At 35.3% G+C, this 13,130-nt stretch overlaps 1 protein-coding gene across 1 annotated transcript in view; it reads left to right on the top strand.

Annotated features, from left to right (window-relative positions):
• Window positions 1-13,130, top strand: part of CDC73 (cell division cycle 73) — a 92,506-nt gene that overhangs the window by 65,645 nt on the left and 13,731 nt on the right. The window contains exons 11-13 of the mRNA XM_081226452.1: window positions 1,994-2,051; window positions 8,092-8,127; window positions 8,435-8,522. Of these exons, the coding sequence (XP_081082578.1) occupies window positions 1,994-2,051; window positions 8,092-8,127; window positions 8,435-8,522 (182 nt within the window). The remainder of the gene's footprint in view (window positions 1-1,993; window positions 2,052-8,091; window positions 8,128-8,434; window positions 8,523-13,130) is intronic.

Genomic DNA, 13,130 nt, shown 5'->3' with positions numbered 1-13,130 from the left:
GGAATGATTTGGAATGGGAAAGGGTCATCAAGCAAAGATTGCTTAACTTGGTAAACATAAAATGCCCATTATTGATATTTAAAGGGGTCTAGTTTTGTAGACAGAAATACTTAAGGGGGTAATAATTTGTAATGGAAAAGACTTTTCTTTTCCATTCTAGTGCTGTATTCTAGTGATTTTGATCTAAGTCTACTCTATTCAGGTGAAGAGGGCTTTGATTTGGATTCAACCAGCCTTATAGTCAAATGCAGACAGAAGGAGGTCTCCATATGTGTGTGCTCATTGTTTTTCCTGTCTCATTTCCTTTATTTTTCTTCCTTCTCTGTGTACTTAAACCATACCCAATGAGTCTGTATTTACATATAAGGATTTAAAAGTAATATGGTTAAAGCTTAATCTTGTTATTTTATTATATAATGTCTAGTTAATTTCTATTTAATGATTATCCCTTGGCTTCTGATTTTTAAAAGTCTAGACTCAGTTCAATATGACACACATTTGTTGAGTGTTCTAGGTACTAGATTTACAAAGATGAGTAAAAGCTGCTGTGTCCCCAACACGAACTTAGAGAAAAATATAAATCAGAAATTTCAGCACGTTAAATGAAGTTAAATGTTTAATATGCTCTCCACCTTAATAATAACTCACTTTCTTTACATTTAAATTTTTACTTGAATATAATTTACTTGTAGTGTAATGACCATATCATTAGTAAGCTTGACAAGTTTTCACAAACTTAACACATCCATGAAACCAGCATCCAGAGTGACTCAGTTTCAACCACACAATGTATAACTAAATGCATAACAGTGAAAATATTGGAAAAGGATGTTCTGCTATCTTCGGGGACCTTTTTCCCAAAAAAGTTTTTGCTAGTTGCCTCTGCTGCTATTATTTTTTGCAGTAAAGAATGGTTTCTTTGGCTTTTTAACTGAATGCCAGGAATCCCACTGAATTCCAAGTGAAATACATTCTCTGTGTTAGTACTAATTTTTATAATCATTTAAAAAAAAAAAGATGCCTTGGGATAGCTTATCATTCCAAATGATTTTACCATTCCAAATTTTTGAAGAAAATGTAATATGATTAAAATTAGCATTGTTTAGCAGGACTTCTTTAGAAATGTTTCTGTGGTTGTAGTAGTGATTTTTATTATTATGGATTTATGTAACTTCCGTGATATTTATCAAACTTCCTTCACTTGAATACAACTAGAATAAAATCTCCATGAGTTACTAGTTGTTTTTGAGATTTACACTTGTAGCTTTCTATAAAGAAAAATGTTTTAATGAAGAATTTAGTGTGAATATGATTGAAACTATTGCACTAAATATAGATAACTTTTGAAGTATCTTAAGCATTTCAGAGGCATTTATTCTTGAGTATATAATTGATGTACTTCAATACATAGCATATTTCCTTGTATATATTACATGCTTAGTAATTAGTTGAGATTTGTTATTCAGTTTTTAAGATATTTTCAACCACTCTTAAATGTAACAAATCTCATCTTTATAAATGGATTATTTCCCCTGAATATTTTAAAAGGCATTTAATTTGAAATATTTGCTTTTTTTTTAATGAACTCAAAGTAACACTTTCATCTTTCTAATGTGAGATTATGTATCATTTATTCATTTTGAGACTCTTTAAGGGAAAAAAAGATTGACTTGATTTTTAAACTGGTAATGACATTTCTGAGAATATTATAATTGCCAGCAATTAAGCAAATCATTGAATAGTTGAAAAATACTACCTACTTACAATAACTACTGAATGGTAACAATTTAAATATATTTCCACTAAAGATTTCTCTTACTGCTTCACAACCAATAGCATAAAAGATAAGGGGAGGTTTTTCCTTTTTTTTTTTTTTTTTTTTTTTTAGTGGAGTGACTGAGAGAGAGACAGATACGAATTTCATTGCAGTAATTAAATGAAAGTGTTTATTATGCAAAGGAACTTTAACATACCCATTTTTATTCTTTTAAAGGAGGGTGCCTCAGCCCGTAAGACGCAGACTCCTGCAGCACAGCCGGTACCAAGACCAGGTAAAGATATAAAACTTTTTGATTTTTGTTTTTTTCTATAATCATGACAGTGAAAATTTTTGATAATGTATAATGCTTTGAAGGAATTGAAATTTTACGTAAAATACTTCAAAACTAGTATAAGAACGTTTATTTGTAAATAGGTATAGTTGAAGAGTTAAAGAAAATTTTTAAGAAAATGTTTTTAAGATTTTAGAAAAATGTTTTAAAAAGCTATTTATTATGTACCCATTCCCCCATCAATTCCTTGTTTGAATTCCATGATAGTACGGTGGATGTGATTTTTGTTTATTCCTACAGAAGCATAGAACCATAATTTTAATAGACTGATAAGTAGCTTTGATGTTTAGATTTTCAGATATCTGTGTTATTGAGCATATTAGGTTCTATAATCATTTTTTAAAATATGTATGTTAATAAGCAAGGGTAGTATTGAAGTTACTGGGTTGGCCAAAATGTTTGTTGGGGTTTTTGTAACATCTTATGGAAGAACCTGAACGAACTTTTTGGCAACCCAGTATGTTAGCAGTATTTTCTTTTTCTCTTCCTAGTACCTAAAAAGATTGATCTTTATAAATGCATGTAGATATGAACGCTATATTCATTTTAGGTGTTTTGGGTTTGATTTTAGTGTTCGTTTGTTTTATTTTTGCATTTAGCATAGTATCAGTGCTGTTAAAAGTGGCTATGAAGAAAATGAAAAGAATTGAAAAGGCACAGTCGGGAATTTGACTGGGTGATCTTCCTTTTCAGTTTGTTAGTGTCAGTAGTACAGATTTGTATATCTTTTTATTCATAGTACATTCGTACATAGGCTAATTCTAAAATTATGTAGATTACAGGTATTCAAATTTCTGGAAGCACTTTAAAAGCATGATGTTAAGAGGTTTATATTGGGATGGTTTTGTAGGCTCTTTCACTGTGTTTTGGATCCATAAACCTGGGTCTTGACATGACTAGTATTTACTTTTTTTTTAAATGACGGGTTTGTTTGAAATCTTTGTTAAATTTGGAGCACATTGGATATAATTTTTTCAGATGACAGGACCATGGCACTATTTTTCAGTAGAGAAGACCATTCCAAAAGCTGTTAATGAGAGTATAAGGAAGAGCAATTAAATTTAATAAATATTATTTGAATGCCTTCCATGTACTCAGTCCCAGAAACTAGGAGAAGCTAAAGGAGCTCTTTTCAGGAATGAAGAAAAATGTCAAGGAAATAAGAATGGGCAGACTGAGTTGGACCCAAGGAATATAGCCTGCAAAGTAGAGGAATATTGTGGAGGCAGTTGAATGATAGATACAGAATTGTTTGTTTTCCCTTGGAAGGGAGGGATGGCAGGCTGTAGTTGGTCAGTCTAAAGAAGATCACATGAGAAATTCAGAAATGGTATAAAAAGGAAGAAATCACCACCTGAGGATTCTAACTCTGTTTTGTGCTGTGTGATAAATAACTGTCTCCATTTTACATTTTCTCAAAATCATTTGGCAGACAAAGGAAAGGGGTAGGGGTGGCACTAATACCTGAGTAAAGCCGGTTGTTCAAATGTGCCATGTAATAAAGTGAAGGGAGCTGGGTTCTACCAGCTAGTTAGTTATGTGATCCTGGGGAGGTCACATGTGAGGTAAGGAGCTGTGGGTCTTCTCAGCTCCTAATATTCCATCTTTCTTTTTCAGTTGTTCTGCCATGGTGATTAAAATGGTTGAAATTAATCTTATCTAATGCCTCATAACAAATACTCTGACGCCCATCCATGTGAGGTCTCCTCTCCTTTCACTCACTGATTGACTCCCATAGGTCCACAGTCCCTACCCACCATTCCAAAAGCAGTGATTAATTATTTTATAAGTTTTTAATGCTCATTTGTCAGTAAGACCTGACTTGAGTGGGCGTTAGCAGTTTGTCATCTTTGTCTCGATCAGTGAATTTTTGCTTTGCAGATTGTTAAATGTATTTGCTTATTGGGTGATGCCCAATTTTGAAGGCATATTGTGCAATATATGGCATGTTCACCTGGATTATCTTTTTAAAATTGAAAAAAAAAAGAAAACCACACAAAACATTTCTGGCAATGTAACGTTATACATGAGACAGCATAGATCTATACTGTTATTTGTTAGATAGAGTTTGAATTATTTGGAAATAGGGCACTGAACTACCTGTTCTTTTTCCCTTCAGTGAAGGAACTCATGGATGGTGTTCCTTTTTTTTTTTGGCTGTGCTACGAGGCATGTGGGATCTTAGTTCCCCGACCAGGGATTGAACCCGTGCCCCCTGTATTGGAAGGCAGATTCTTAACCACTGGACCACCAGGGAAGTCCCATGGTGTTCCGTTTTTGATCATTTTTTCTTATTTATTCTTTCATCAAATATTTATTTAGCACTAATTGTGCCAGGCAAGTCCCTGGGTCAATTTAATATTTTAAAGTGTCTACAGTTATTCCCAACTTCTAAACATTCATTTAGGGAATGTAACTAACAAGAGGCACATGCCTTCCAGTGAATTAAGAAACACAAGCCTGTGATAAGCTGCCGTCCTGGAACTTAATGTTGTTTCCTTTTGTAGCCACATTAAACCTCTTGCGCATATCCCTGCTCTTGCTGCCTCTTTCTAATGTGTGTACGTCACGTACTTCACTTCTCCAGCTTTCATTCTTTACTTCTGTTTCATAGGTCTTCTGCAATGGGTAGGTGAGTACCCATAACTCTGTAACTCTAGTTTATCTGCTTACTGGTCATGTGAGATTGAGAGAGAGAGTTAGCCCTGTTCAGTGATCCACTTTATAACCTAGGTGTTGGTTGGATTACCTCATTCCATAGTTTTAAATCTACGTGCTGATGATTTTCAAACTTGTGTCCCTAATTCTTCCTACCTCTGGTATCATCTGTTTAACATTTGGATATGCCATAGGCGTCTTAAAACTGATTAAACCTTAACACCTTTGCTCTTCGATATTTTTCCCAAGATGTCTTACTTCACATTCTTCTGCTTCTTCATGAATAAATGACACCGCTCTCAACTCTGTTTCTTAAGTCCAAGACTTAGGAGTTACTCTTTATTTTTCACATTTGCTTATTCCTCTCATCTAATACATCAGTGAGTTCTGTCAGATTTACCTTTTCTGTACTCCAGATTTATCTGTTCTCTTTATCTCCACTGCCACAACTCAAGTCTAAGCCACCAGCATTTCTCTAGACTAGTGCATCTTAAAGTATTGATATTAGTCCACTACCTGTTTAGTTCTGGTCCCTAACAAGATACAGATAGGAATTGAGGGTACAGTACTGGCACAACATCCAGGTGCATGGCCAGTTTTCTACCTGTTCATTGTTACTGTATTTTATTTAGTTGACCTTGGAAAGTTTACAGAAAAACCTTATGCTTAACCGCACATAATTTGGGTAGCACCACTATAGAATATCGGTGATAGTCCTAACTGAGCTTCCTGCTTTCACGGTTGTCCCCCTTTTGATCCCTTATCTAAATTTATTGTTTTTCCCTTACAGAAGGTGTGATGTGAAAATCAAATTATGTCACTTTCTGGCTTAAAAGTTACAGGGTTTTCCAGTGGCACTTAAATAACAAACTTAACGTTGCCTAGAAAGCCCTACATAAAGTGGCTCCTACGTGTATTTTTAACCTCATCTCCTGCCACTCTCCGTTTTGTCCCCATGGTCTGTCTGCGCATTTGCAGTTCCATAAGCATGACAGTTTCTTCCTGCCTTTGGCATTTGCCCACGTTCCTACCTCTTATCAAGACTGTTCTTTCACTTGTTCTTTGCAAGTTGGCTCTTTTTTGTCCTTCAAACCTCAGCTTAAATGCCATTTCCTTTGAGAGGCTTTTTCTAAGCATTTTGTCTAAAGGACACTTTAATATCAGTGTACATTCTCTTTGCTCCTTAATATTATGTAGTCAAATTTGTTTATATGTGTTTGTTTGCCTATTTGTTATGGTCTGGTTCCCCTACTTTACTGAAAAGTCTTTGAGGGCAGGGATTATTTCTGTTTTATTTATCATCATAAAAAATAAGAACCTAGCAGAGTGCCTTGTACATAGGCTGTGAATAAATACTTAAGTAAAGAATATTAATTATATTTGAAGTCAAGCATAGTAACAGTAGTTGCCTCTTCTCAGCATAGCGTTTGCGGAAGGCAGTGGTAGTGGTAGAGGCTCAAGAAGCAGTAGCAGTTTACATCAGCGGTGGCCGCGAGGTTCAGTGAATGGTAAATATGCCCAGGGCCCAGGACCTGGACAGCTTGCCTTGTTGTTTTTAAGAGTCTTAAAACAGAATCAAGATGTAGAAGTTGTTATCTCTGATTTATGGTTGGGGACAACTGAAGCTGAGCGGCATTCCTCTTAGCGTGCCGGGGTAATTTGCCTGCCAAGCGGCACAGTGGGGATAGAATCGAGGTCATCCGAGTACAGGCTCTTGCTCTCCATCACTCTCCTTGTGGACTCGTTTTATGCTGCTCTCTCCTCCCCCACCCTTTAAATCAAGCTTATCCTTAGCCTGTTCATCTTCATGTCCCTGTCTTGGTCCTTAATTGTATTTGTTTTTTTACTAAACACCTAAAGTTTATTTTTAATATGTGAGCTTTTATATTTTGTGTTTTTGCTACATTAAGTCTTCTCAGCCTTGATTTTAGAGAATCTTTTCCTGTATTCCAGAGTCCATTGTGGGTTCCCTTAGCAAATCAGTGGTAGTTCAGTTGAAGATTCCTTTGTTCTCCTTAGTCATTCTCCCAGCAGCTCCCGTCTCCAGTTTATCCATCTCTCTGTCCATCCCATCATTCCTGTATCCCGCCAGCAAATTCTAAATATTTATTGAGATTGTATTATATTCCACATGACACTGTCTAACCGTATCCATGTATACATGTCAGATGTATCCATGAGTACTATTTCTAAAAATAATTTAAGAAAATTTTAGTATTTTTTTCTCAGGAAGAAGAAAGATGAGAACACTATAATAAATATGTGTGTGAACTTGTGTTTGTATATATCTTTCTCTGCTTTCTGTGGCTAGAAGAATCATACTTCTGGACTACATAATATTTTCTCACAATGGAATAGCTATATAAAGGAGTACAAAGTATTAGTTAAAATTTAGCATTTTACTGCTTTTAAAATGGAACATATTCCAAAGATGTGTGTGCTTTCCTTTAAAAGTGGTATCTCTAAGAACTAGTGTTGAATTCGAATTTTAAATTGTTGAATTTTTATTTTTTTGTGATTTAAAAAAATTAATTGTAGCACAGCACATGGCATGTAGAAGGCAGTCAATAAAAATTTATTGTATGAATAAATACTGAAAATTGAACATACAGCACTTTTTATTGTAAAATATGTTAATCTTGAACTAGGCTGATATTGCCATTATTATGCCAACAAATATTTTTGTGTATTATAAAGTCCATTGTATATACAAATAATGAAAAGATACAAATATTCATGTTTTTATAACATGTATTCAAAATTATTGATAATACGGGCAATTCCAGAGTAAAGACCTTTACATGACTCATTGCCTATAATGTTTTCTTCTGCTAATAAAAACCCAAAAAATTTCAAAAAGAGAGAAAAAGGTAAATATTTTAGGTCTTAGTCCCCAGTAATGTCTTTGTTTTTCCTCCACAGCGGTTAAGTACATTTCCCTCTCCCAGCCCTTCCCCCAGAGTTAGATGCTCTTGTAGTACTCTGTTTTTGCATTTATTACAGTGTAACCAGTTAATTCAGAAGTTATTTATTTGCTTCCTTTTCTAGATCCAAGCATCCATGAATGTAGATACTCAGGGCCTACCAATGCCCATATATCCCCTTTCCTTGTGACCACTGATTGTCGAAGTGCTAAGGCACTGTAGTGGTTTTGTGAAGCAGAGAAATAACTTAATATTATTTAAGAGGATTGCAGTACATTTAAAAATTCTACAACTAGTCATACGTAAATACAAATATTTTAGGCCTTACTTACTTTGTCGGTTTGAAAATAAGAATGTGATTTTCATAACAATATATTGAATTTTTTTCTTTCTTACAGTTTCTCAAGCCAGACCTCCCCCAAATCAGAAGAAAGGTAAGGTTGTGCCTGTGACTCTAAACTTACTTTAAAAAAGTAAACGTGAGTAAGCTGGCTTACAAAATCAGGGCTGATTGCATGCTTGTGCAGTTATACCAAATGTTTGTGTTTGGTGTCTGTTCTGAGTAGTCAGTGCTCAAGTCATCCTGATCATTAAATATTCTGAGTATCACTGCTGACTAAAATATTTTTTAGCTCAAAAGAGTTAAAATTACAAATTTACAAACTTTTAACTTATAATTAGGAAAGTAACTATAATTCCTTTGAATAACATATTTGCTCCTTTAAAATTTTGTCCTTATAGGATCTCGAACACCCATTATCATAATTCCTGCAGCTACCACCTCTTTAATAACCATGCTTAATGCAAAGGACCTTCTACAGGACCTGAAGTAAGTAATTTCTTAAACTGTTCTTTTCATAGGACATGGAACTGTTGTTGAGAATTAGTGTTACTAGTGCAGTATTTATTTTGAGAAAGCAAAAATTAAGTTTCAGTGCTATAGGCTTTACAGATAGTCTCAAATATAGTTTTCAAAACAGTATATTCTTTTATATCTGAATCCTGTGGGGAAAATTATAGAAACTCTTGACTAAAGTTTTAACGAAGAGGGTATTATTGTATTTTTTTTTTTTTTTTTTTTTGCGGTATGTGGGCCTCTCACTGTTGTGGCCTCTCCCATTGAGGAGCACAGGCTCTGGACGCGCAGGCTCAGCGGCCATGGCTCACGGGCCCAGCCGCTCCGCGGCATGTGGGATCTTCCCAGACTGGGGCACGAACCCGTATCCCCTGCATCGGCAGGCAGACTCTCAACCACTGCGCCACCAGGGAAGCCCCTGTATTAATTTTTAATGTGAATTATTTTGCTCCAGTTGAAGAGCTTGAAGAGGTTCTAAAACAAATTCAGGTTGTCTTCTCCTCACTTCCAAATTCTGGTTAAAGAACCAAAAAAGTAATATGAACTTTAAATAATTAGATGTATCTACCTCCTAGAGGGAGGAGGAGGGACCATACTTTTTTAACCTAGACATCAGTAAAAGATAGTTGAAGAAGTGAAGAGGAAATCTATATCCTGTGTTAAAATTTCCAGATGCTTAACTTTCTCAGTAAAATAACGACAATGATTCTTAAAAAAAGAAACAAAACAACCTCACCTCCAAAAAGAAAATCATGCTACTTCTAAATAACTTATGACTAATTAAAAATGAGTAGCAAAATAAGTTGTAATACTTGCCGATTCCAGGTTTTACCAAATGCAGAATTGAATTTTGAGTGCCTATGACTTAAATAGCTGTATAAAAACCTACGTAACTGGCACATACAAGTGTATTCGTATAGTATTTTTTCTTTAGTACTTTTGAGTGAAATTTTCAGTGAACCTTTTCCTAATAACAGTGTGGAAAGAAGGAAGTTTTAGGTTTTATATTTTCATATTTTATTAGGCTTTTTTTGTGAAGTTTAGTATTCTGACAGTGTTGTGGATTACTCAGATAATCTACAGTCTGCAGTTCCTCAAGTAATCTACAGTTGGATGAATATGAAATATAATTATTTTGGCCCATCTCTTTAAATAGATCTGATAATAATATAAAATATTATTTTATAATAAAGATAGCAAGTAGTGCATGGAAATCACAAACTAAATTTTAGCATCTTTCTCCTTAGCCTTACTACAGAGAAGCCAAACAATTTAACAAGACTACCTTCTTTGGATAGATCATGCCTAATTTTTCTTCTCAGTTTAAAACACTCCCTTCATTGTTTAACACCTCATTGCAGCTGACATCTCCCCTGCAGCTTGAGTCAGCTGGAGGCTTTGCTATGTAATTAATGCATAATTGAAACCTCCTCCACACAATTATAGTACTGGCTATAACCCATAGCTCATGTTGGCATAGATTCTGTTTGGTTTCATGTAAAATTGAGGATTCTTCATTTTTCTAGCCCTTCAATTAAGTAAATGAAACGAAATAAAATAAAACCTGCCTTCACCTTTAACATTTCAAATAACAAAATGAAGGTTGTATCATGGAATATGAAAAAGCACATTTTACATTTATAAGCATGATCTTGAGAGAAGTTTCACTGAGACCATGAGTTTATTTAAAATAAACTGATTGGATGGCACTTGTGACTCTGGCCACGATGGTCCTCTCACAGGGCAGAGTTCCAAAGAGGAAAGATTGCACGGAGAGAGTGCTCCAGGGATAGGCAGAGGGTTCCCCTTGCATTGGTCAACTACTGTTCAGCACAGGCACGTGAGGGAGCCACTTGAGGCCTGGGGAGGAGCAAGCAGAAGGGTTACTGGAGGGTTACTTACACTGGACCGTAGGTAGGTAGCTCAGGTTCCCTGCTGCCACGTGCAGTGCAGAACGATCCAGCCACTCTGGAAAACCACAGAGGAGTTAACTTTTTCCTTATTACATTGAAGGTATTACTGCACTACCTTCTAGCTTCCTTTGTTGATGACGAGAGGTCAGCTACGGTAATCAGTCCTTTGAAGGAAATCTGCTTTACCTTGTTATTTTAAAGATCATTTTAAATTTGTTTATCTGCTGTACCTAGGGGTCGATTTCTTATATATCCCACCTTGGGATTCAGCATTGAATCTATGGATTTGTGTGTTTCATCAGTTTGGGAAGTCTGGGCTCTTATCTCTTTAGATACTACCTGTGTGTTCTCCTTTCATCTCCCCTGATGTCTTTCTTCTTTCTGGGATCTAAATGACACCTACTTTAGACTTTCTCATTGCACCATCACATTCATCCATGTCTCGTAAACAGTTCTACTTTCTGTCTGTTGCTGTCACCTGCATTCTGGATCATTTCTGTAGGTATAACTTGTAGTATGTTTCTTTGGCCGTCCCCCAGTCTAGTCATTCCATTTTAAAATTCAGATATCTTATTTTTTCTACTTTAGTGGTCCTGTTTCGTTCTTTTTCAAATCTTTGGTCTCTCTCTCTCTTCTTAAAATAATTTCTTTTTCCCCGTACGTATTTGTAGGCTTGTTTTACAGGTTTGGTCTTTGATAGCTGCATCACTGGAAGTCCTTACTAATCATTTTCTTTTGATGATTGTTCATTATACCTCATTTCCTTGTGTGTTTAGTTTTTTTTCTTTTTACTATTCATTTAATGGTTTTCATTTAGTCATTTCTGTTCATTTTCCTTGGAATTTTTTTCTTGTGGAAATTCTTTGAGTTACAGAAAGATTTGCGTTTGTGTCTGCTAAGCACCTGGGAGCAGAGCCAATCTAACATTGCTTTAAGTTAAATTCTCAGTTTGAGGTTTAACATCCAGAAATTATTGTTAATTCTCCCCCCCCACCCCAATTTCAACTTCTTTTATTTAGGAGAAAGGAACTATATATATTATTTTTTTTAAGGTTTTTTTTTTTTTGATGTGGACCATTTTTAAAGTCTATTGAATTTGTTACAGTATTGCTTCTGTTTTATGTTTGGTTTTTTGGCCCTGAGGCATGTGGGATCTTAGCTCTCCAACCAGGGCTCAAACCTGCAACCCCTGCATTGGAAGGTGAAGTCTTAACCACCACTGGACCACCAGGGAATTCCCAAAAACTGTATTTTTAATCTGTGAAATATCCATAAAATTGTTCTGTTTTTCAAAATAACATAAACTTAAAATCTGGAACTTAACCTCGGTATATCAACTCATTTGCATTTTATACTAAGAAAATTATTTTACTAGAACTGTTCTTATTTAAACAGTAATGACTTGAATCATATCACCCATACTCCTTCACCCTCATAGAATGCAAAGTGGAATAAATAAATTGCAAATATTGGATGAGTCAGTGGATATCAAAATATTTCTCCAAATCACAAATATCCATCCAATCAGTTGTGCATCATTTCTGGTTGTATTCATTAGAGCACTTTTTGTTGTAAGTATTAAAAACCAACTCAAAGTAGCCTTATCAAAAAATAATTTATTATCTCAGTATAACTAGTCCTAGCTTCTGACACAGCTGGACTCAGTGCTAAATGAAGTGATCAGGAGTTAGTCTCTCTGTCTCTTAAGCAGGTTCTCCCGCTTCAGGGGCAAAGATGACCATCAGAAACTCCAGGTTACCAAAAATCCCAGGATTAAGTCTTATTTGCCTGGCTTGTATAACACATTTATTTCTGAACCAGTCACTGTGGTCAGGGTTGTTAATTCTTGCTTTAAATCCAAGTGAGGTCCAATTTGCAATTCCGAGATTTGATTATTCTTGCACTTGTCAGGGTGTTGGTTAGGGCTAGGGTGGGCATGGGGGGCAGGAAAACGGGTGGGCAGTGGGTTTATTTTTAGTTTACATTATTTATATTATACTGAACTTAACCCCCAGAGTCCTAGCTTTATGAAAGAAGGAACTTCTGTTAGATTCTCTACCTTGAGCAGAATATGGGCTTTGATTCCTCTTCCAGGAGTCTAGTGAAATATAGTGTCAATAAAAGACAAAGCTTAAGTTTAATTAGTTTGCCATTGCCTTCCGTGGATGGAAAGAAGTCTGCAGTGTTATCCTAACCTCTTTGAGTTCCCTACTTTACTCAGTCTTTGGCCCAAGAGTTCTTTACTTCTTGCTAGCTAGCTCAGAGATGCCTTTAGAATGTTCTTCATACTTTATCCCACTTTGGAAAACTTTCTGAGAGTTTCTTTTAAAGTTAAACATACCCAATGATCCAACAGTTCCACTCACAGGTATTTATATAAGAGAAATGAAAACATACGTCCACAAAAAGACTTATACCAGAGTATTTATAGTAGTTTTATTTGTAATAACCGCAATTTTGGAACCACCCAAATGTACCACAGGAGAACGTATAAACAAATTGTGGCATATTCATACAATAGAATTTTATTCAGCAGTAAAAAAGAATTCATTGGTAGCTCACTACCAGTATACCCCTCAGCATGGATGAATATCAGAAACATTAAATTGAATGAAAGAAGCTGGGCAAAGAAGAGTACAATCCTCTACAATTTTGCATATATGAATTT

The sequence above is a fragment of the Mesoplodon bidens genome (assembly GCF_964165515.1).
Source record: "Mesoplodon bidens genome assembly, chromosome: 2".
In the NCBI taxonomy this organism is placed as follows: domain Eukaryota; kingdom Metazoa; phylum Chordata; class Mammalia; order Artiodactyla; family Ziphiidae; genus Mesoplodon; species Mesoplodon bidens.
Note: the sequence above shows the minus strand (reverse complement) of the source record. Positions and strands in the feature narration are given on the sequence as shown.